Source organism: Neopsephotus bourkii, unplaced genomic scaffold (assembly GCF_033783945.1).
Source record: "Neopsephotus bourkii isolate Nb327-2 ecotype Australia unplaced genomic scaffold, CSIRO-AGI_Nbou_v1 NB_565, whole genome shotgun sequence".
Classification (NCBI taxonomy): Eukaryota; Metazoa; Chordata; class Aves; order Psittaciformes; family Psittacidae; genus Neopsephotus; species Neopsephotus bourkii.
In genome coordinates, this window is record NW_026901066.1 from 2,294,363 (window position 1) to 2,319,997 (window position 25,635).

The 25,635-nt window shown below is 38.6% G+C and overlaps 1 protein-coding gene across 3 annotated transcripts in view; it reads right to left on the reverse strand.

Moving 5' to 3' along the window:
• Nucleotides 1-25,635, reverse strand: part of WDR35 (WD repeat domain 35) — a 47,579-nt gene that overhangs the window by 17,122 nt on the left and 4,822 nt on the right. For 2 of the 3 annotated variants that reach the window (XM_061351201.1, XM_061351200.1), the window contains exons 5-14: nt 22,366-22,494; nt 22,013-22,146; nt 20,396-20,561; nt 20,160-20,305; nt 18,552-18,677; nt 15,081-15,266; nt 12,552-12,612; nt 5,163-5,307; nt 2,726-2,795; nt 1,928-1,987 (exon numbers count right to left, since the gene is read on the reverse strand). In XM_061351201.1, coding sequence (XP_061207185.1) covers nt 1,928-1,987; nt 2,726-2,795; nt 5,163-5,307; nt 12,552-12,612; nt 15,081-15,266; nt 18,552-18,677; nt 20,160-20,305; nt 20,396-20,561; nt 22,013-22,146; nt 22,366-22,494 — 1,223 coding nt within the window. The remainder of the gene's footprint in view (nt 1-1,927; nt 1,988-2,725; nt 2,796-5,162; nt 5,308-12,551; nt 12,613-15,080; nt 15,267-18,551; nt 18,678-20,159; nt 20,306-20,395; nt 20,562-22,012; nt 22,147-22,365; nt 22,495-25,635) is intronic. The other variant, XM_061351202.1, reaches the window with a different exon arrangement.

Sequence of the window (25,635 nt, forward strand, 5' to 3'; positions counted from 1 at the left end):
GCTTCGTTTGGAAGGGACCTTAAAGCTCATCAAATTCTAACCCCACTGCCATGGGCAGGGACACCTTCCACTTGACCAGTTTGCTCCAAACCCTGTCCAGTCTGGCCTTGAACCCTGCCAGGGATGGGACAGCCACAGCTTCTCAGGGCAAAGTGTTCCAGTGCCTCACCACCCTCACAGGAAAAAACTCCTTCCTAATATCTAATCTAAATCTACCCTCTATGATTTTAAAACCACTCCCCCTGTCCTATCCCTACATGCCCTAAGGCTAACAAGTCCCTCTCCAGGCTTCTTGTAGACCCTCTTTAGGGAAGCTGCTCTAAAGTCTCCCCAGAGCCTTCTCTTCTCCAGGCTGAACAAGCCCAGCTCTCTCAGCCTGTCTACATAGGAGAGGTGTTCCAGCCCTAGAATCATCTTTGTGGCCTCCCCAGACTCTCTCCAACAGGTCCACAACTCGTGTTGGGAGTCCCAGAGCTGGATGCTGTACTGCAGGTAAGGTCTCACAAGAGCAAAGTAGAGGGGGAGAATCCCCTCCCTCGACCTGCTGGTCACACTTCTTTTGATGCAGCACAGGACACAGTTGGATTTCTGGGCTGCAAGGTGATCCTGGCCCTCTACTCTGCTCTCGTCAGACCTCACTTGGAGTATTGTGTACAGTTCTGGTGTCCTCAACATAAAAAGGACATGGAACTGTTGGAAAAAGCCCAGAGGAGGGCCACGAGGATTATCAGGGGACTGGAGCACCTCCCGTATGAAGACAAGACTGAGAAAGTTGGGGCTGTCCAGCCTGGAGAAGAGAAGGTTGCATGGAGACCCCATAGGAGCCTTCCAGTATCTGAAAGGGGGCCTATAAGGATGCTGGGGAGGGACTCTTCATTAGGGACTGTAGTGATAGGACATGGGGTAATGGGTTAAAATTTAAACAGGGTAAATTTAAATTAGCTATAAGGAAGAAGTTCTTTACTGTGAGGGTGGTGAGGCACTGGAATGGATAGCCCAAGGAAGCTGTGATGTAGCCCAAGGAAGCTTGTGTTCAAAGCCAGGTTGGACAGACCCTTGGTGACATGGTTTAGTGTGAAGTGTCCCTGCCCATGGCAGGGGGTTGGAACTAGATGATCTTAAGGTCCTTTCCAACCCTAACTATTCTAAGATTCTATGTTGTGCTTCTCATCAACCATATTTAAACAAATACTTTCTTAAGCTCCTACAATTTACAGATATGCTTCAATCAGGGCTGTTAAAAGAAATATCTAATGACCGCATACAGCCCACAGAAGAGTTTCAGGAACCCAACAATTCCCAATGAACCTTCAGAGATGGTCTACATAACAAAAGAGGAGAACAGGGAACAGATCCCTGTCCGACGCTGGTAGGAATGTGGATAAAAACTTAGAAAGTGTTCTTTTTCTGTCTTTGTTCTGTTCAGTTGGTTTGTTTTAAAGCCCACCCACCCATATGTCTGTTCATCTAATGAGATCACTCTTTTATCATTAGATAAAAAAAAAAACCCACTAGCTGTTTGGCATGGTACAGTACCTTGCTCATTGGCTATTTACATATTAGTGGTACAAACTTTGTACATCTTTGTGCATTTACATACAGCCTAGAAGAGACTTCCTACAACTCAGATTACAGAACTAAGTTCAGACCTGTATTTTATCAAACCCTATGTGTAAGTACTAACTCAGGCAACTAGTCTGTGCTTAAATTCTAAGCGCTTAGTGACCCAGCCCTCCTAAATAGTCCAGGTTAATGAAAGAACCTGTTAAAAGTTATCACTGAGGACACCTAAGAAGAGATTTTATTTGTGTAAGTTCTAAATTCAGAAATGCTTTGAAATTGTGACTGCCCATGAACACACTGCAGAAGAATTTCCTGCCTACAAGCAAAAGAGGCAATTAGGAGTTTTTTTAATTATGTAACTTACCACAAGTAGCATCTTATCAGATGCTGTTATTGCGCAAATTGGATCTCTTGTTCCCTGAAACTATACAAGTAATATGTGTTAGTTTTAATGCAACAGTAAGAATGCACTGATAAAGAAGTGTTATTTAAATACACAAGAATGTTTCTAAGTATCCACATGAGAAGCAGCTATTAAACCTTGTCAGCAAAAGTATGTGGATGGTTTATGGTATTAGCAGCCTTTCTTATGGGAATCATGACAATAATAATATTAAACAGCTTGTTTTCTTCCCCTGCCTCTCCTCCAAAAAAATAAGAAACTCAAAATGTAACAGGTGTTTGTTTCATAGAAAACACAAGAAGGCAACTATCCTTGACTTGTAAGGCCAGTAATTTCAGGTACATTGGTAAGTACAAAAGCAAGCATGCACATGCAGACACACACATAAAGTGAAAAAGGGTAAAAATACTAGAAAAGGTTACAAGGGTTATTGGGTTTCAACAAGCTTATACTCTGATGAAGTATAGGGAGCTGGTTCTCACCAAGAAAACAGGAGATATCCACGTACTGCATCCACAGTATACTTTTTGACCTCTACAGTTTAGTGTATATTTCCAGTAATACATAATCGCACAGTAACAACACACTAACCAGAGGGAAGAAAAATAACTCTTATGTACAAAACACAGCATTAAAAGAAAGTTTCAGCATGACCACTTCTACTGATGAAAATCTGTGAAAGTAAATAAAGCAATGCTAAGTATTTCTCTGTCAAGCTAGCAGTGACACCACAATTAACTAGTTAAAACCATTACTCACTTCAATAGCTCTGCTGTAATCAAGATGTCCACCTGAAGATCCTGAAGGGGTGTCATCAACGTGATAAATCCTATAGAAAAGGGAAGTTGGGAGAAAAAGTGTGCCCAAAGAAAAGATTACTTTTGATAACATATAAGTATCCTCAATCCTTGGAGAAGAAACCACTGCGACTGGGAAAGAGGATAAAAGCTACGCCTGTTCTTATGTTCTAGTAGTATACCCTTTGATAACCCTACTTTGTATTGATATAAAGATATGGTACTTGCTTTCACTTTCACTGCCTCTGATGGTCTATTCCCATGTGATCTATAAACTTTCATTCTGCAACAAGAAATTCCTGCAAATCATCAACCACCCCAATTATCTCTTTTCAAACATGCATTCCATATTTCCTCAGGCAGGCTCTTCTCCATACTTATGAAGAACTTCATCTTCCTATTCACAAAACATATGCATTAGTATATTCAATACTTCACGACTTCTCTTTTGCCTTCAAAATTAGCATTAGAAAAGATCTTAGAGTATTAAAATCATAGTTTATGCTGAATTACAATGATTTACTTTTTCAGCATTTCTGTCAAATTTGCAATCTTGTTCGAGGCTAGGACATTCAGGTACTAGAACAATGTTAATTATTACACCATGTACAAATAATTACTTATGAATATATGGTGACAGAAGACAGTGGATTTATAGAAGGCCATAGCATCTCTAAGGAAGAAAACATAAAATAACACAAAAGAAAATCATAACAAAGTTGCAAGCTTGTGGAGGTGACAGAAAAGTTAATGCAACTAATGAGGACCTGGGAAGGAAATATTTTGAAGGCAAGAAGATGTTGACCTTGGCTTGTTTAGTTTGAGAGGATAAAAGTCCATACAGGCTTAGACATCAAAGATAACAATCAGATACGAGTGTATTTAAGCAAGAACTACCTGGATAGACTACGTCCTTACAGCCACTGACACACAAGAAGCAGTTAAAGTTGTCAAAGCAATACAGTTGCCTAGAAACTAAGAGTATAGAGGAGAAAATGAAGAGGAGGAAAAAAGCATGTAGACAAATAGCTCTGTACGGGAACCACACAGCAAGCAAATGAAAGGGCACATGAAAAACAAGGTGCTTGGTTACAGCTCCACTAAGGGCAAATCCTCCCTGACCAATCTGGTGGCCTTCTGTGACGGGGCTACAGAACTGATGGATAGAGGCAGAGTAGTTATGTTATCCATCTGCACCTGTGTGAAGTATTCAATGTTGTCCCGCACGAAATCCTTGTCTCTAAACTGGAGAGACATAAATTTGACAGTTGAACCACTCACTGAATAAGAAACTGGATGGATGGCCACACAAAAAGAGTTGTTGTCAAAGGCTCAATGTCCAATTGGAGACCAGTAATGAGTGGTGTCCCTCAGGAATTGGTGTTGGGACAGGTCTTGTTCAACATCTTTGCTGGTGACATGGACAGTGGGATTGAGTGCTCCCTCAGCAAGTTTGCCGATGACACCAAGCTGTGTGGTTCAGTTGATAACGCTGGAGGGAAGGAATGCCATCCAGAGGGACCTTGACACGCTTGTGAGGTGGGCTGATGCCAACCTTACGAAGTTCAACCATGCCAAGTGCAAGGTCCTACACATGGGTCAGAGCAATCCCAGGCACAGATACAGGCTGGGTGGTGAAGTGATTTAGAGCAGCCTGCAGAGAAGGACTTGAGGTTCTTGGTCGATGAGAAAATGAACATGAGCCAGCTTCAGTGTGCACCTGCAACCCAGAAAGCCAACCGTATCCTGGGCTGCATCAAAAGAAGCATGACCAGCAGGTCGAAGGAGGTGATCCTGGCCCTATACTCTGCTCTCGTGAGTACTCTGCTCTCACTTGGAGTATTGTGTGCAGTTCTGGTGTCCTCAACATAAAAAGGACATGGAACTGTTGGAACAAGCCCAGAGGAGGGCCACGAGGATGATCAGGGGACTGGAGCACCTCCCATATGAAGACAGGCTGAGAAAGTTGGGGCTGTTCAGCCTGGAGAAGAGAAGGCTGCATGGAGACCTCATAGCAGCCTTCCAGTATCTGAAGGGGGCCTACAAGGATGCTGGGGAGAGACTCTTCAACAGGGACTGTAGTGGTAAATGCTCCATCCCTGGCAGTTCAAGGCCAGGTTGGACAGAACCTTGGGCAACATGGTCTAGTGAAAGGTGTCCCTGCCCATGGCAGGGGGGTTGGAACTAGTTGATCTTAAGGTCCTTTCCAACCCTAACTATTCTATGATTTCATGATTTGGTTATGAGAAACCATTCTTTGGTAGTTAGTTTTAGAGGCTGGCAAGTCAGCAAATCTGAATAGAAAAATGTGAAGTGTTCCCATTTTAGGCATGGGAGAATCCACTGTTATCAATGATACCGAGGGAAAGGAAGAAAAATGACAAAGCCAGAAGACAAACCTTTCCCTGCCTTCTTTTCTGGTCCGTGCTACCTGATTAAATTCCATTGCTGTGAGCTTCTTGGCCACACGATACTGCCAGACGTAAAACGCTTCTTTTGAAGCTGCTATCACATGCGTTTTAGTCATTGTGACAAACAACGGCCCTGTTACGAAACCCAAATGGTTGTAAAATTAGAGTGGCAAGTATTGGACTAGATGTTCAATTGCAAACTTTTTCCCAAATGGATGACACCGTATCTTCATGAGAAAAAAACAAACAAACAAAGAACAAACCAACACCCCCCAAAAAATACCAAAACCAAACCCACAGCAGTTTTCATTAATTGGTAAGAAATGTCACTGGGGCCTTGCGGCCTTGGTCAGGAGAACAGAGAAATATTTACAAGTTCTGATTTTTAAATCAGCACTGTTCTCCCTATTATTTCAGCAATTTTCCATGTGCTAAGGCAGAAGACATCAAATACATATAAACAAATAATCAGGTTTATGCCCAGTTCAGGAATATTTCCCATCTCCAACAAGACCTATAAAATACCTCCATATCTGTAATTATTCCAATATAAATATAAATAATTCCAATATAAATAACAGGGAGACTACTCAAAAGCTGACAATCCAGACAAGATTCTTCTATTAGCACCACTTAAAAGTAGTTAACAAGTTTTCAGTTAGACAAGAACTGGAAGTGCTGTTTGTGCCTTAATTAACAGCTGGGCCAAAAAACAGTTCTTCATCTGCATGGCAGCAAATTAAGCATCTAGCAAAGTGTGCACTTAAGCTTCCTTTATTGCATCCAAAGATCACAGTGTAGGAAGGTTGGGCATTTTTTTATACTTTAGCCCCAAGCCCATTTAGGATATGTGGATAAATTGAGTATCTCATTCCTGCTGACAGTGGTGAACAAAATAAAAAATATATATGATACATTTATGTACTCAAACCATTGCATTATTCTTTATAATACACTGTCTTGACTGTATTGTGGCTCTTTTTATTCCCTTTTACAATCCTTTCATTCATCTTTCTGAAAACCAGTGAATGCACATAAAAAGGCATAGAAAAAATGTTGAAACCTATTAAGTAAATCCCTCAATGTCTTTAAATTCTACAGCTAAATCAGTATGCTACCAGACAAAACAGGCAAATTCACAAGAATTGTGTAGCCCAGGCTGTTAGTGAAACACTGAGTCATACAGATAATATGCTGAGAGCACAAAATCTGATACTTTTACAGCAATCACATTTTTTTTTTCTGTATTTTAGCAAGGAACAGAACTCTGGAGGGAGCTATAAGCCTGCCATAAAGAAGAGCAGAGCTAGGAGAGACAGACAGCCAAAGATTGGTTGAACAGATTTTATTTCTTTAAAACCAAGAGAATTACATAAGCTACCTGATGACTGTAGAATACTTTCCACTATAAATGTAAATACTGGGGAAGAAGGCTTAGCAATGAAGATTAACATGTGAGCAATACAGTTGTTTACATTATGTGCAATTCAGTGTACTTCATATAGCACATTCATTTCAATAATTAGTCACGTACAACTGAAGATGCAATCTCTTCTGTTTCATTAACAGCATTAATAAATGCTATGTATTTGCTTTGTTCTCTTATTACCTCACAGTTGTACATGCTGTAACAATCAATGCTTTTGTCCCTTAAAAATGAAACATTAAAATTATAGGTTTTTTCTTGCTCAAATTACAAGATTTTAGTACTAAGCCGCATATTTGGCCTCAGTTTAGTCAATGTTTAAACACTTACTCCAAGACAAGGCTAAACTAAGCCCATCTCTGAAAGCCATGGGCATTTCTCAGACTCACCAGTGACTTCCCATTTGACCTACAGCTCCCATGGAGGCTAAACTTACTCATTTGCTCCATCACTGGAAGCGTTCAAGGCCAGGCTGGATGCGGCTTTGCGCAATCTGGTCTACTGGAAGGTGTCCCTGCCGAAGATGGGGACTGGAACTAGAAGAGCTTTAAGGTCCTTTCCAACCCAAACCGTTCTATGATTTGCGCATACCTTGAAGTATCTCAATTGGGGGAGGGGAGGAAACACGTTCAGATAAGCTCTGTTGTGATATAGAAACAAGATGGTGACACATCCATGCTTTATCCAGAGTAGTACAATCAATTAGGCAGTTTATGAACATGCCTAAGACTTAAAATTATCGTTGCTATCAAAAAAAAAATCAACAACCACATACCAACCCCCGGCACATTTCCCTGCCATTTCTTTTATATCAGCTCTAGCAGTAGTTTGACCACAGAGTAAGCTGGATCCGTTCATTCACCTAACTGACCTCAAAACTAAATAAATAAAAGATTAATTTAAGTTGGATTAAAGGGAAAATCACTAATTCTGGAGAGGGCAAGAATGAGGAGCAAGCAGGGAGGGCAGGGCTTCCCCTTCTTTCCAACAGCAATGGAAGGATATAAGCCAAATGTGAAATCACAGGGAGAGGGGAGAGGGATACATTCCACAAAGACACAATCATCAGTATCACATCTTTTCAGAAACGCATCCGGAAAAGCAGCATCTATGTGTGGGAACCAGAACTTTTACAAAAATGCCTACACAGCCTGAACAACTGCATAAAAGGACAACATATGGGATATTTTTCTAGAATGGCTCTACCATTTTATACTAGACAAGCATTAAACAAGAAAACAAAAAAAAAAAAAGAAACAGAAAAATATGTGGGAAAAGAAACTAAAATCCAAGCATGGACTGAATATTAGGAAGCATTTCTTCACAGAGAGAGGGGTCAAACACTGGAACAGGCTTTCTAGAGAGGTGATTGAGGCCCAAAGCCTGTCCATGTTTAAGAGGCATTTGGACAATGCCCTTAATAATGTGCATTCCAGGTCAGCCATGGAATGGTCAGGCAGTTGGCCTAGGTGATCGTTGTAGGTCACTTCCAAATGAAAGGATTCTACTCCCCCTTCTCACCTCAGAGCCTTAATCATTGGGCTACACTCTGCTCCTAAAATGCTTTCCTTCTTGGCTGTGTAACAGCATAGACTGAATATGAGGAAAGGACGCCCCAGCCACTCCCAAGTTTGAGCTGTTGCTGAGCAGAGAAGGAAGGAATGGGGTTTGTCCTTTCCTGGAAAAGGAAAGATGCTCGCTTCAATCCCTTCAAGCAGAGGAAGATCTAGAATTCCTTTCTACGCAGTTGGTTTAACTACTTAAGTTTCCTTTAGTGTAGAGAGGTATTATCATCTTATGCAGTGGCCTCAATTTTAGCAGCAACTCCTGCTCACTTGGGCATCATTGCCCTTCAAAGAATTCATGCTCTGACTATTAAGCAGATTAAAAAGCAAGCATCATAAGGGAGGAGGCAAGAGGATACTCTTCTAGTCAGCATTTCCACTGCACGGCAGCTTTCAGTGCTAAACACATGGACTTCTTAGATTGTCTAGCTCTTCCCACAGAATCTGCAGACAGTTAACTTCTGTATTAGTATCTTAATACTTAATTTTCAGATACTGGAAACATTTAAACAGTTGTCTTACTTTTCAATGATCAAATACTGAAAAGGATTAAACACACCACCCCATTAAAACAACATCAACATGTGAACAACTGTCCTTTACGTTTTCTCTGGTCCTTCTTTCTTTTCTCACCTCATTTCTCTTCACTGTCCCTTCATAAAACCTCCTCTCTGAAGGAAAGTTTATTTCTTACATATCCAGGAATCTCAAACAACCTTTTGTAATGTCAGTATTTCATCCACACTCAATGCATCTCACTTCAAAACAGTTAGAAAACACCTGCTTTCATGTCTAATCTTCTTTAAAAAATAATGGAAAACCGATTTAGTGCATGACTGTTATTACTTCACTGCATGAAAAAGCTAAAACACTTTCTAGTATATGAAATGGGATATACAAGCATGAGAAACAAGTAATCCCACCTAAATCTGGTTCAAAGGAAGCAATCTGACAGACGCAAGACTGAACTGCTTTCATACAATCCTGTTACGGGTTTTACTCAGAAACTGTGACCAACCTAAGTAGATGTTATTGATAAGACTAATTTTAGAGCTTGATTCAAATGTCTCTAGAACTGTTCCCTCATAAATAGAAAAAAGCATCAGACAGCAGCAGGGAAAACTGAACTGCACATGGGACAACTCATGAATGACCACAGATTAGAAAACACAACAAAATACTGAAGATCAGTTATAGTTTAAAATTATCAACTTTAAATAACAGCAGTTCAGGTGCTGTTTCACATGTAGATCAGCATTTCTTTATCATCTGTAATCTGTAGATTACCATTTCCTAAAATGTCCAGGCAGGAGGCAACTCACCAAGGCATGACTCCATCACTCTGCCTTTAATCCACCTGTACACTAATCAGGCTGTTAAATCCATTGCACTGGGTGCTAAGACATACGTGAAAGATAACACTTCACCATGTCCATGCTCCTAAACACATATAAGAAGATGACATAATCCAGCCTGCATGACATTCTTAGCAGATACCATCTGCTGTGTTTCCATTAAAAAGATATTATATAACAAGATATTTAACCTTCTATAATATATATTTAGCTATTCATGAAAGGACTTTTGACAGAAAACCTGCCAAACAAGCACAGAAGAAACTGTTGGTTAATGTTTGTACCTATGGAACATAATAATGCTAGACAATGGAGAAATACAGTAATTTACTGCCTAGCAAACACTAGCTATTGTGAATGACCCTAAACACAATGCACAGAAAGCACAGAAAGAAAAATGCCCTTGGTCAAAATAAAGAACAACATGAGGAAGAGCTTTAAGGTGTAACCATACATTAAGATATAAAGAAAGTTGAAGAGATGGCCTTTGACCAGATAATGACTGATTAATCCTTTTTTGCCACCGTTAGCAGAGGCAATCATCAGAAAGCTAATGACATAATTTAAAATTGAACAGAATAAAAGGAATAAGCAGTTTTTTTGAGCCCTTCTTGAACTACTTGTGTAAGGTTTGAGCCTCCTGGGGGTGAATCAAACATTGTGCATGGTCACAATTATTTTGTCATCAGGAGATTAATAGTACTTTGTTGAAATCATTTTATAAAATATTACAAATTGACAATTTATACAATTCAGATGTATGCATCAACTGGAATCTTAAAAACCTTACAGAAGGTCTTCTGCTTTTAAGGTTTTACAAGGTCCTCTCTTCTGTCTATTGATCTCAGCAAGGCCAGTTAGCTGCTTAAGTTCAGCACCCTTTCAAACTGGAGCAATTATATTTTCTATTGCCAAGAAGCTCCAACTGTGATAAACAGCATGATATACTGCACGTTAAGACCTTGACTGTGTACAGGAGTCTACATCTCGAACAAACTGACCTTATAAATATTTCAAGTTGTTCTATAAAGCTGTATCTTCAAAGATCACAGAAAAGGAAAGCAACTATGATAAAACCAGCACATGTAGGTGCTTGCTTTTCACTTTCATCTTAAGTCCCTTCCCTAAGTTTGGTGGGTTAACTTAAAAGGAGTCTTAGAGACTGCATATATTAAGAAAAGGTTGAATTTTTGGCTATGTTTACTACACAGCAAAGAAAGGCTTGCTTGTTATGTCTGAACTACTGAGACTACAGAAATTTTTCAGGACTCAAAAATCTAAATATTCCTCACCTCAGCTATTTGCCTGTCTATGAGGTTGAAGTCTGTAACACCTAGCATTTTCACAAATGAACTCACACAAGGAACCCACATTGTAGGTCTATACACTAAACTGATCCTCTGACACTGGAGGGAACAGCAGCAGACTGCAGAATGCCTAGTTAAGCTAAAGGAAGAGAAGCTTTTTCCAGATTGCTTAATCTCTTCAGCACAATTCAAACCCAGCTGGAAGAACTACAGCATTTTTCAGTTAAATTGTATTTCTTTTTTACTGTTTTCAGTCATTGGGGAAAATTCTTTTCATGTGTTCAAGCAGCTGAAGGAGATAGGTTGCAATGGGGGGATCATAAACTGATACCTTTATTCATAACGTAAATAAATAAAACTATCACAGATAGCTTTAGAAAGCTCACATAAACAGAACACTAGAAAAATGCAAAGAGTTTAAATGCAGACTTAGAGGTGGACATGCAAAGCTAATTTTGACCATTTGAGTGAGATTTGTCTCACCTATTTTTAGACATCTCTGACAGATGAGGTGGTTGCCCTGGGCTTCTCTGTACTTGGCAGAGGGCAAAAAGACCCTTTTCAGGAATGATTCACTGAACTTACTTTAGATGTCAGCTGTAGAAATGATAGAAGCTACTTCCTGTAACCCCCAGAATCCTCCTCCCACCACTTCAATCCCACCTGTCAAGTCAGTCCAGGAGACTTAGTAGGCACACACAGTGTAAACATCTGATGAGGAAAGAGGACGGGACAGGAGGTACACAACAGACACCCCACCTACGCCACTACCACCCACCACACCATCTTACTTCAGTGCTCAGTTTGGGGATTTTTAGAGGGGTTGGTTGGTTTGTTTGTTTTCTCTCCTCCACCCATTGTAAAATTGACATAAACAGAAATTGAAGTATCACAATATTTCACACATATTCCAGAAGACAAAACTGATTCATCAGAGCAGGATACTCTTCATTTCAATTATGATCTACAATATCAGCCATGAATTTCACAATATATATATATGACTCACAGCTGGTTTCCTCCTGCTGTCACTGAAAAACTGAACAATGTTAGAAAATGACACAAACCTACTGTACAATAAAAAAAACCCTGTTCAGTAGTCTAACCTGTCATTCTAGTTAGAGTGTTTATTTCAGATTTCAATGACAGTAGCACTGTTTGAGAAAAATAATCGTATTTATGACCTCAACTATTTCTATTCTTGGCTTGGTATTTTTTCCTACCTATATGCTTCTATGAATTGTTGTTACTTCCTTGCTTCTATAAATTGTTGTTCTTTGTCTTACAGTTCTTCACCTTATTTTCCTCATAATTTCTCTTACCAAAACTTTGCTAGACACTTTTCCCATCTATTGTATCAGACAGAATGGCTGTTTGTTTAATATTAACACCAAGTATTAGCATTATGGCTTGCAACTAACTTCTCTAAAAAGACTAATTAAGATGGAAGAGTTACTTTTTGCAGAGAGGATAGGTCATTTCCAACACAAATTACAGTTCACAACATGGGAACCCCTGATTACACATTTAATACATTTAGGGAGAGTTAAGTCCAAGTAAGAGCCCAATATAAAAATCATAGTTAAACCATGTATGGAACAGAAGATCAAAACATTTGGATGACAGGGGTGTTACCACACAGTGATTGTTTCATTGAACAACAGACCTGCATAAGAAGTTCATTATAAATACTAGAAAAAATAAGACTATTGCAGGTTGCTTACCAATATCAATGTATTTGGGGTCTAAGGGAGTGCCAATAGAATTGCAGAGAACCAGCACATACTGTATAAAAATAAAAGCAAGTGTCATTACGACCACATTTTTTTGTAAATAACCCACATTTCACACAATCTAATGCTGGTCAGAAACAGCAAACAGAGGGACCACGACTGCAGTAAATACAAAGCAGCATAAGCATGAGAGTAATGAGGTATTTGCCAATTAGCACTGTAAACGAAGCCAAACACAAAACAGAGAAATGACCGGCTGTCTTCAGCAAAGGAGCAAATCTACCAAACAAAATACAATACATGGATGTACCACCAGCAGGGTCCACAGATACCATATGGGCAAGACGGCCAGTGTCCATCACCCTGCTGAGTGAGGCACATGCTGTACTGCAATGATTTACTAGCATGACACACCAACAATTTCTCAGTGACTCAGCTGTTGTATAGCTGTCTATGCAACAGGTAATAAACTGCATCAGAACCCTCTGCTAGCTCCCAGAAGGCAGAACAGACCAACAGTCCTTCACAGACCTCGATCTCCTTGAACCTCCAAGAAGGCTACAGTGTGGGGAGAATTGTGAATAAGTCTATCCTCTACTCTGCAGTACTGCAGATACTACAAAATTAGTGAGTTTTGTTAGTTTAGCGCTTCTTGTAATCCTGCTTGGGAAGGCTTTGGTAGCATAGATACCTCAGCTTAGTCTATTAAACTCAGGAAAATGCAAATAAATAAAAATTGACCTACACAGCAGTGCTTCTTGTTGTTGCTAACGTATTTATTTTTCCAGATCTAAACTAAGGACTAAATATCTTTATGATTACTGCACAAGGAAATAAGAATGTCTTGAATGAGATATTAAGTAGCAACTTTTACTGCAAAGCCTACAGCGACTGTACAGCTTACCCCTCGAAACTGACGGATTGATAGCTCATTCATTACATGTGAATGAGAGAATTTAGGTTTCAACTACTGTATGAACTTCGTTCTTTCAATGAAAAAGTTATGAACAAGCATTTCTGTTCATTAACTAGCTTATTATTCTGGCTCTGCCACTAATAAAACCTTCCCCAAAGTAATGGTTTTATTTCTTTGTTCATGAATTAAACATACCACCAGCATTCTCAAATTTAGCTTTTCAAAAAAATTACGTTGAGTCTCCACCTCTGTAGGAAACCACTCCTAGCTTTTAAAATCATTTAATTTTTGTTTCCATTATGTTCATATTAATTATTCTCTGGTAAATTATCCCAACATTCACTCTATAATCAATTTTTCTTTTATGCACTTTTACTTATTTCTGAGGCTCTAACTCAGCAGATCAGGGACTGCCAAGAGGCGATGGAGTAACACTATCCAAGACAGAGGCTGCACGAGCTATATGGGGTGGTGCCAGGAGCAGGAAGATCAAATCATTGTCTGATTTAATGAAAGCAGAAAGCTCAAATCTTGCTATGGGTATCACCAGTAAGTTCTCTGTAACTTAATCACGTTCACCTTTAAAGAGTTTCTGCTGAAATTAATCTTTTTTCTCCATCAGCTATTGCTGTACCTTTTGCCGTCTTGAAATCACAATTCTAATGACCAAAATCTGTTGAAAAAAAACCCTGTTTTTCAGAAAGCAACTCTAATGAACTGCTACCCAAAGGATAAGCTTGTTCACTTCATTTCCTAAAAGCTGACCCCCTACCGTGTTAATAATTACACTGGAGCCATTTCAAAAGAATTGAAAAAAATTCATTATCTGTAATTTTTAGATGCAATGCTCAGGAAAGTTACACTATGTCCCCTCACTGTTTCCTATTATAAAGGAAAATCCAGAAAAAAAAAAAATCTCGTTTTATTGCACTCAACTTCACCAAATGGTTTTGGCCATGGGTACCAGATTTTCAGTTCATATGACAGTACACCACCTATTGTGCAATCAAGCAAAGCAACATAAAGCATATTTTTTACCGTTGCACCAACTGATTCCGTGTCATGCTCTTCCTTTGTAAGCAATATATAAGTGATATAGGAAAGAATTCAGAAGCAAACACAAGAAGAAAATCCATCATGCTAACCAAACATACATTAACCAAATGATATCATTTGTCAGTACATTTAAAATAAATAAACGGAACAGTTTGTAGGAACAGGGATTTACCTAAAAATTTCCCTTCCCCCTCCCCATCACTTCTGACTGATTAAGGCTTCATTAACATTCTGATCCTCTCCTGCTTTTAGCTTCTTTAACTATTTCTAAAGAAACATTAATTTGGAAGTCTGCAGTTTTCAGTAAGTTACCAATGGCTACAAGGAGTTAAAATATAGAGTCAGTTAATCAGTTCTGCACATTATCGCTATGACTATATTGCGGTTCCTTGTTTTTAAACACTGAATCCATTCCAGTGCCATTCTGTCAAATGCAACTGAATGACATACTGAGACAGATTCAGAATTTTATATTTCATCTTATTCTGACTGTAAAGCATTGACATGTGGAACAGAGTGTTTCAAGTGAAAATTAGAAGAATTTTTACCTGAGGTTGATTTTCATCTGCTTTAGTTGCTAAAACACAGAAGTCTCCATAAGTTGTTATGGAAATCAAGCTCTTGACATATTTTACATACTTCTCATTGTTCTTTGTGTCCCAAAAGACTACACAGTATTCTGGACGATCATGTCGAGTATACGCATAAATAACCGTATTGGAGCAGTAACCCCACTGCCAAGAGAGACAATTTTGATAAAGCCCATCAGAAGTCACAAGAATTCAATGATAAATTGTTCACAGCTATGAAGGAAAGTGTTTATTCCATATACACAATCAGTATTCAGTACTCCTTACTGTTCTGGTGATGAACTGATTTATTAAAAGCATGTGAACACAGTTCTGGTAATACATTGTTTGCATAGTATTAAACTGGCAAAAGAAGCCTTCCTATCACCAGAATAGCCTATTGCAATCAGAATTGAAGGATCAACCTCAAAATGAAACAAGATCTCACTTTCCCCTGTTTCTTCCTTGTTCAGCAGGTACACAGAAATACCCACTGTGATGATGGTTTTTGCCATGAAAATGCTTGCTCTATGACTGCTGATTTGAAAACTCAATGTTAATTTCCCAAGAGAAATAAAATAAACACATCAAAAAGTGCAATTACTGAAGCAGACAAAAATAACCAATTATATTAAAGCAATATAATAATGCACATCACATCTTCCATATTAACAACATGAGAAAAATCCTTCCTTCTGCCCAGAAGAATGTAATTATTCATGTAACAGGTAGGAGAATGGGCAAAAGAAGAAATGGAATATCCAAGCACCTCTGAGCAACCTGGTATACTGGAACGTGTCTGTGCCCATGGCAGAGGGGTTGGAACTTGGTGATCTTTAAGGTCCCTTCTAATCCAAACCAATCTGTGATTCTATGAATACTGTAAACCCCATTGAGATGTATTTTATTGCATTCAACTAATTTAAATTATAGAAATTAGTAATTAAGACCTTTTCTAAAAAAGCAAATCCAGAAAACATCTCAGAAAAGAGGTGAAGCTGACCAATAAAGGAGATACAAAGCAAACCACTTAAGGATGATGATGCAACTGTAGAAAAACTACTAGAATTCTCTGCATCAACATTTACTAGAGAGAGCAGAAAGCTTGCTAGAGAGCTGGCCAGAAGGGTACCCACACTCTAAAGGGAATGAAACCGAGACAATAAACTATTAGCAAAAGAACTTTTAGATCTATAAACTTAATGGTAATAAATTGTCAGAACCCAAAGGTTATCTGTCAAGTAGAGTTCAATGGGAATTCAAACATCATGCTATGGAAGATAGCCAGAGGAACAAGTGGGCAGATGTAAAAAAGACTGTGATTTTGGGAATCACAAATCAGTAAATCCAGCTTTCACACAAGGTAGAAATGTGATAGATAAATAAGCAATAAATAGATAATGGGATTAGATGATTATGGATAAATACAACACACTGGTCATCATGTTTTTAACCCTAGAAGTTGTACCTCATTCATTTATTATTATCATTTATTGTCTTTCAGAAAGGCCACAGGCACGTTAATGAAGATGACCTAACTGACACAACTGACTTGGATTTTGAAGAAAATCAAGCTCATTTTGGATACAGGAAGAAAAATAGAAGGGTTGTAAAAAACTACCATTATACCGATCAGAGCACTACCCACCAGATCCTTCCCAGAGATGCAAACTGGAACTTATACTATTCTGAATATTCAAAATTTATGAGTAAGTTATGAGTTAACAAGTCAGTAAACTGTAAATCAGGTTTGTCAAATCTAAAACTGATTTTAAAAAGTGGCAAAGGACCCCAGAATGCTGAATGATTAGGATATAAAGTGAAATCCAATGTAGACTTGAACAAGGTAATATACCCCAGAAGAAATGCAACTAGAGGCATAGAAATTAGTATTTCAACTCCTAAGAGATTCCATATAAACTATGAATAGCTTAAAAGAGGTTGGATCTATTCACAGTTTTTACTGTCATATTAATTTAGAACCCCTTTCTCTTAATTATGATAATACCTGAAAAATACAGGAAACAGGATTATTCAGGAGATGGATAATGTGATACTAACACTCCATCTCCAGGTCATTACTTCCAGTCCAGCCAAAATTAATGACAGCTTTAAATCACTACCATTTAATGACTTCAACCTTTTAGAATATCTAGTTACTGATGTAATCAGAAAGAACATAGCAATAGTAATGTGGGTTATTTATTGAAGGACAACACATACCATTCACCACAAAAATACTTAACACTGAAACTGAGTATACTACCAACAAGTTAAGAGCTGCAGAAATAAATTCATTTGAGCACATCTTTTTCCACTTTAAATATGCAAAGGGGAACAAAAACAAAAAAAGGAGCTTACACATGAAGTTTCTAAAACTAACGTTTCAAAATATTATTCATTTGCAAACTGTACCAGACCTTGAAATACACATGGCCTCATATATACTGATGATTTTAAGAAAAAGCAATAGGCCTGTGCTTCAGCTGTTACACATTCCCAGAATAAACATTAAGTAGCATTTCCTGCAAGACTAATTTCCATCTCAAATTTCCAAAGTATTTCCAGCAGATTTACAACAAGCTATCTGAAATTGCTTCCTAGCAGACTGGTGTATATAACTCCCTGACCAATAACTTTTCACAAATGAGTGGAACAATACATTTCAATATAGCTGCAGTATGTTCCTCACATTACATTCTGTCTCTTTAATCACAGTGGTTACACACAGATGATTAAAGAACATATAACATGGTGGGGAAAAAAAAGAATACAATACTGTATACTGGACAGTAATTGCTTTTTTTTTATTAAACTGTAAATTTAAGTTAAATAGTCCTAACTCTAAACAAAAAAAAAATCCAGCCAAACAAACAAAACCCCTATGTGGCAGACAAGATAAAAACATGATGCAGAATTAGCTGAATTCACGCTTTCTTCAATTGTATTTGGAATTGAAGTATAAATAGGAAATGCGTCTATCAGGTTGTATTACTTTCTACTGTTCAAATTTCCAAACAACTCTGCCGGTTCAAACTAGTAATTCACCACCGAAAGTATGACAGTAAAACTCAGGCTCAACCAACCACTACTGTATCACTTGGCCCACACATTTTAACCAAACAGCAATAAAAACACTAGAACCTTACCTGCATGACCAGCCCCAGTTACTACCAACATGAGAAACATGCCCAATTCTGTTAATATTAACAAAGCATATGTGTATACATTATGAAAATAAAATCATAAATTCACTGTAAAAGCAATAGCTAACATCATTCCACCACCAAGACAGTCCACTAAAACTTCAAGTCACTACTGCTGGTCAAGCAGTAATCATAAGCTAAGCTCTGATTTATGTATTAGAGAAAACTACTTTTTCAACACACTCAGAAACATAGTAACAGGAAACATTATTATGTGGCAGTTAAGTGCCACATTACTATGTACCTTGTAATCAGGACGAATGTTTGCAAAGTATATGTAAGAATCGACAGCCAGTGCAATTTTCAGTCCACTTCCCTCCCATGACAAAGCAGAGATCTGTTTGCCAGGCACTTTGAGTGTGCGCAAATGCTTGTGTAAAACAAGGAAAGGAAAAGAGTCAGCATTTATCATAGGAAAACAGTTTTGATAGCTCATGAAAACCAAACACAGATCCTCTTTACAGAACCCTTTAATGACTCTCCAAATACAATACACATGCAAACAAACAGATATTTAACATGCATTTCCATAAAGTATTCTTTTGCCTTATTTTTTTTTTTCCCAGAGACAAAGAAACACTAGGACTCAGTGGTAGTTCTAACTTACAAAAATAAGTAACAGATGGAGAATGTCAATATAAACAGTTTTTCCTGTTTGGTAACTTGAATCACCTTCATAATTTCAATTCCTACTAAAATATACACAACAGTAGCACCACTACCTGACATGCCTCAGCTGATATACAACACCCTTACCTGATGGTTTAAAGAAATAAAAACAAATAGCTAATCTATGACAAGAACATGCACTGAATTAGCTGCATAGGTACACAGTGAGGCAAAGGGCATTTTCCTCTTTATTCCCTTTCAAAAAAAGTCTAAGAAAGGCAGTTAGATGTCCATTTCCAATTTAAGAGCTAGCAAATAAACAGACTTTCCATCTTTTTTTTTTCTTTTGCATCTTTATTTTGCCATTGAATTTGAAGTTGACTGAAGGAAACAACTGAAAAAGAAGTTTTCAAGAACTGTAACCTTAGTCTCACAGAGCACTTGTTTCTGTGAAGCTTTCTGTTTGCAAATAATATGGATGTACGTAATAAAGGATACATTCATCTATTATTAACTGTCAGATTTTGAATAGTCTTGGACTTTAAAAAAATGCAGCATTTTACCAAGCAGACCACTGATACTTATGCTTAGATCTAACTTGCCTGTTGAGGGCATAACTTTGTGCCTAAATAAAATGTTATTAATGAACTGGCATAGTGTGGCACCTATTTCATGCCTTTGATAAGATGCAAATACCAAGTCCACATACTGGTCACACACTATTCACACACGATATAGTCATCCAAAACATTAAGCCTGTACTTGAATATGAGAACTAGAACAAAACAATTCTAAAATCTAACAGATTTACTTCTAAATAATAGATACAGAATCTGGAACACCTGTTTCAATTAATCTGAAGGACATTAGCAGCCTGAGATATAACATTATTGCCAAAACCTTTAGTTCCATTTAATACTTTCAACTTCTGTAGTGATGATCACTTATTGCTAAGTCTGAACTCAGGTATCAGTTAGGTGATCAAAATTAGACACTACGCATATCCCACCATTTAGTGGTTTATGAGATGCACTCGGATTTTCATGCTGACCACTAACTCGCTGTTCTAAAAGGTGACTTGATCCTGTGTCATCTTTCCAGATCAGGTAGATATCCTAGATACCTTAGAGCACATTAAACACACTAAACACACACATTCTGGCACCCAGATTCCACCAGTAACAACCACATAGACAAATCATACTAAGATATAAAAAAAAATTTATGTATTAAATATTTTTACCTCACCAAACGGAGTATAGAACTGTACAATGTTTACATCTTTATCTTGAGAAGCTGTTTTTAGGGAGCCAGCCACCGCCAATACACTTCCACAGTGGTTCCACTGGATGCATACTACATTCATAGCAGTGTCAATCAAAACAGGATCTAGTTTTTAAGAAATAAAGAATCTAAATACAGGTCGACATTTTGCATCACGAGTAGCTCATTAATTAGCACCCCACATTTGGCACTTACTATGGTCATTCTCATCTCTCATTATCTGGCATCTTCCATTGTCATAACAGACAGCAAGACAAGGACAATCTGGTTCAACATAGCCCTCTGTGCCATGATACCAATGTATTCCAGCAATGCTGAATGCTCCAGTTAAGTTCACTAAACAACTCAGTTTCATTTTCACCTAAACAAGAATCATTAATTATTTAAAGTCATATTTAGTGTTTATTAAAGTGCTATGTAGAACAGTTTACATCTTTAGTGATATACTGCAAAAGAACAGATACCTGTGCAAATTTTTTTCCTGTCCCAAGAAAAATTTTCACATTCTCAAAATTTTAAGTTTGAAAAACTTCCTTATTTGAAGCCAGACCAGAGGTACGAAAACATGTATTTTAACTACAAAGAAGCACTTTATTATTGGCATTTTCATTCATTGCTTTCAAGTTATTTTTCAAAGAAAAACAAACAAACAAACAAACAAAAACCCACCACCACAAACATGCACATGCACGCACCCAAAGAACCCTACTGGAACTTTACAAAAAATACAAATAATTTAAACCAATCCTGGCCACAGGATTTTTACAGGGAACTTTCTGTCAGCGTTTTCTTCACAAAAATCACTTGAATAATATATAAAAATAATTGGAAAAAATATGTGTCCAAATTAGGACAGCAATTAAGATAAGTTTACTTTTGTAGTAATTAGCCCTGGACACCTGGTAACACAGAAAAGGGCTTTTTCTGAAAGATAAGAGTGCACCTGCCTCACTTTAAGAAGGGCTAGCAGGTAAGTTATGGAAGAGAGGGCAAGGGCTGGCACACACAGCATACAGTGTTGGGTGGCAGGGACAACAACTCACTTAAAGAATTTCAGTAATCTACAGCACATGGTAGAAATACCATGACTACAGCAGTGGGAAGAAAGAAAGATACAGTTGGGGGCTAAAGAAAGAAAGGGGAGAAGGGGAATGAGAAAGAGAAAAGGGGAGTGGGAAGGCGAGAAGGCAAACAGGAAATTCACCATAAAAGGTATCTAAAAGTAAACAGGATTCTTTGGAACATCACTCATTTCAAAGTCTGTGTTTTACTTCCATTTAGCATTTTGCCATAGCATTATTATATATTCCAGTACTACAAATAAGTAGATAAAAATAAATAAACAAGCCAATGTTGTAGGAATGCTGAATGCACTTACTACTGGGTGTTCTCTGAAACATGTAACATTCCTTATGTAATAAAAAATGACAGCAGCAATGGAAAACACTGCTTTATTCTAACTATCGCTTTATACTACACTAGTACTTTTAACATGAACGTCATTTAATTAGTATCATATATATGTTTTACATTTTCAATAACTACTGCAAGGCAAAAAGGCATTAGTTGATGTGATATTTACTTAGCTACCAAGAAAGAAATATTTATATTAAAATGCTGCAGCTGCATATATCTTGAATAAAAACTCTCTACACAAGATCTTATCGAGTTCTCAGTACTGAAGTCTACCAACTATGGATTCCACCAACTAAACAAACATGAAATACATTAACAGAAAGTAAGTTTTTGTAAGTTAAGTTTAGTAAGTTAAGTAAGCCTGTTAATACCTTTATTATACCACCATGAACTTACAATAAAATTTCCCTGATTGTCATAAATATGAATCTCTCCATTTGACATTCCAAAGAGTAAAACCTTGCTATCAGAGGACCAGGCCACATGGCACAGATGGGTACCTTTTAAGTCTTTTCCCCAAATGCGATTACCTGTAACAGGACATTGATTGTACTTAATAAACATGACACAAAGTTAAAAATAGGATTCAAGTTTCCAATGTAAAAATTAAAATAGCTAAAGAAAATCAAAGCAACAATTAGAAAGTAACTATAGATCCTGTTTATCTAGAGAAACAGAGCCACTACATACATAATATAGAAAACAAAAGCTATGTAATACCACAATAATTAGTAGTGCTTAAATTTTACCATCCACCGATCCGACAATCACAGCACCATCTTCATACACAATACAAATCTTTTTTCCATCAGCATTCCAGCTCATACTTCGAACAACAGATTTATTTCTATTGTTAATCATCTCTTCGTACCAAGCACCTATTAGTAGTGAATGAAAAACTGTGTTATACTTCTGATGTGATAATCCCCTAGTGGATGCAATCTATTGAATCCAAAGAGCAAAATTATTCTCATTTTAAAATATATGCAAATAGGATGGTAATGATGTTTCTTAGCCATATGAATTCCTGAAGTTGTTAAAAAATACATAATACATATGTATTATAAAATATCTTAGTTATATATATATGTAAGTTACCAAGCAACCAAATTATGTGTTCAATGAAATGGAGAAACTTGAGAATGGTCTGCTTAGAAGTAAATATGAGATGGTGAGTTACATATAACTTTTCAGTGTAATATACAACAAACAGAAAGCTACAGAATTAGCTTTTTAATAAGTTTTAGAGCTTTTTAGTAAGGTTTTTTTTAGTAGTTTTAGAAAGGAATTAAAGTTGCTCTGCCTGTTCAGTAAAACTCTAGCAAGACAACTCCATAGTGTCCCCAGACTACGCAGACGTAATTATTGTTAAACCCAGTGTTAAGATGTGAGCTACTTATTTCCAAAGAGAACCTGACAAAAGAGGAATGGAAGAGGGGAGCCAAAGTCCAAGAGGGGCCCTACAGGAAGAGATCTGTCTTTACGTGATTTCAGAACTGACAAGAACACACTAGGATACATAAAACAGACAGAACAACCATCTTTGATAGGAGCATGAATTAAGTCATTTACTGGTTCTTTTCCAGACTAAGAGATGATTCCTGTGCCAGTAACCACCACATATCAGGCAGAAGGATTAATCAAGTCATATTCTTTATTCCTGAAAGGAGAAGCTGAGCTGAGATTTTGTTTTCATTTTTCATTAAAAAAAATCAACAAGAGAAAAACCCTTCATTATCTTCTTTCCCACATGTGTGGGGAAGTGGTTAATTTGACTATGAGGCTTGCAGGATTTCAAGTGTACCAAGAAAAAGTATATGTACATATGGCCCAGAAAGCCAACCGTATCCTGGGCTGCATCAAAAGCAGCATGACCAGCAGGTCGAAGCAGGTGACCCTGCCATGTACTCTGCTCTTGTGAGACCTCACTTGGAGTATTGTGTGCAGTTTTGGTGTCCTCAACATAAAAAGGACATGGATCTGTTGGAACAAGTCCAGAGGAGGGTCACAAGGATGATCAGGGGACTGGAGCACCTCCCATATGAAGATTGGCTGAGAAAGTTGGGGCTTTTCAGCTTGGAGAAGAGAAGGCTGTGTGGTGACCTCATAGCAGCCTTCCAGTATCTGAAGGGGGCATATAGGGATGCTGGGGAGGGACTCTTCATTAGGGACTGTAGTGGTAGGACAACGGGTAATGGGTTAAAACTTAAACAGAGGAAGTTTAGATTGGATATAAGGAGGAAATTCTTTCCTGTTAGGGTAGTGAGGCACTGGAATAGGTTGTCCAGGGAGGTTTTGAATGCTTCATCCCTGGCAGTGTTCAAGGCCAGGTTGGATGAGGCCTTCGGTAATACGGTTTAGAGCGAGGTGTCCCTGCCCATGGCAGGGGGGTAGGAACTTGATGATCTTAAGGTCCTTTCCAACCCTAACTATTCTATGATTCTATGATTCTATGAAAAGGTCAAGAACAATAAAAGCCAATTAGAACAACACACAGACTAGTCATAGATTCACAGAATCATAAAATAGTTAGTGTTGGAAAGGACCCTAAGATCATCTAGTTCCAACCCTCCTGCCATGGCCAGGGACACCTCACACTAAACCATGTCACCCAAGGCTCTGTGCAACCTGGCCTTGAACACCGGCAGGGATAGAGCATTCACAACTTCCTTGGGCAACCCATTCCAGTGCCTCACCACCCTAACAGGAAAGAATTTCCTCCTTATATCCAATCTAAACTTCCCCTGTTTAAGTTTTAACCCATTACCCCTTGTCCTATCACTACAGTCCCTAATGAAGAGTCCCTCCCCAGCATCCCTATAGGCCCACTTCAGATACTGGAAGGCTGCTATGAGGTCTCCATGCAGCCTTCTCTCCTCCAGGCTGAACAGCCCCAACTTTCTCAGCCTACCTTCATACAGGAGGTGCTCAAGTCCCCTGATCATCCTCGTGGCCCTACTCTGGACTTGTTCCAACAGATCCATGTCCTTTTTATGTTGAGGACACCAAAACTGCACACAATACTCCAAGTGAGGTCTCACAAGAGCAGAGTACATGGGCAGGGTCACCTGCTTCGACCTGCTGGTCACGCTCCTTTTGATGCAGCCCAGGATACGGTTGGCTTTCTGGGCTGCAAGCGCACACTGAAGCCGGCTCATGTTCATTTTCTCATCGACCAGCACACCCAAGTCCTTCTCCGCAGGGCTGCTCTGAATCTCTTCTCTGCCCAACCTGTAGCTGTGCCTGGGATTGCTCCGACCCACGTGTAGGACCTTGCACTTGGCATGGTTAAACTTCATCAGGTTGGCATCAGCCCACCTCACAAGCGTGTCAAGGTCCCTCTGGATGGCATCCCTTCCATCCAGCGTATCAACCAAACCACACAGCTTGGTGTCATCGGCAAACTTGCTGAGGGCACGCTCAATCCCACTGGCCATGTCACTGACAAAGTTGTTGAACAAGACCAGTACCAACAACGATCCCTGAGGGATACCACTTGTTACTGGTCTCAAGCTGGACGCACAACACTTTTTGTGTGGCCATCCAGCCAGTTCTTTATCCACCTAGTGATCCACCTATCAAATTGATGTCTGTCCAATTTAGAGACAAGGATGTCGTGGGGGACAGTGCTGAACGCTTTGCGCAAGTCCAGGTAGATGACGTCAGCTGCTCTACCCCTGTCCATCAGTTCTGTAGCCCCATCACAGGAGGCCACCAAATTGGTCAGGCAGGATTTCCCCTTACTGAAGCCATGCTGGCTGTCACCAAGCACCTTGTTGTTTTTCACGTGCCTTAGCATGCCTTCCAGGAAAATCTGCTCCAAGATTTTGCCAGGCACAGAGCTGAGACTGACTGGTCTGTAGTTCCTTGCGTCATCCATTTTCCCCTTCTTGAAAATGGGAGTTATATTTCCTTTTTTCCATTCATCAGGAACTTCACCTGATTACCGTGATGTTTCAGACATGTTGGACAGTGGCTTAGCAACTTCATTCACCAGCTCCTTCAGGCTCCACAGATGG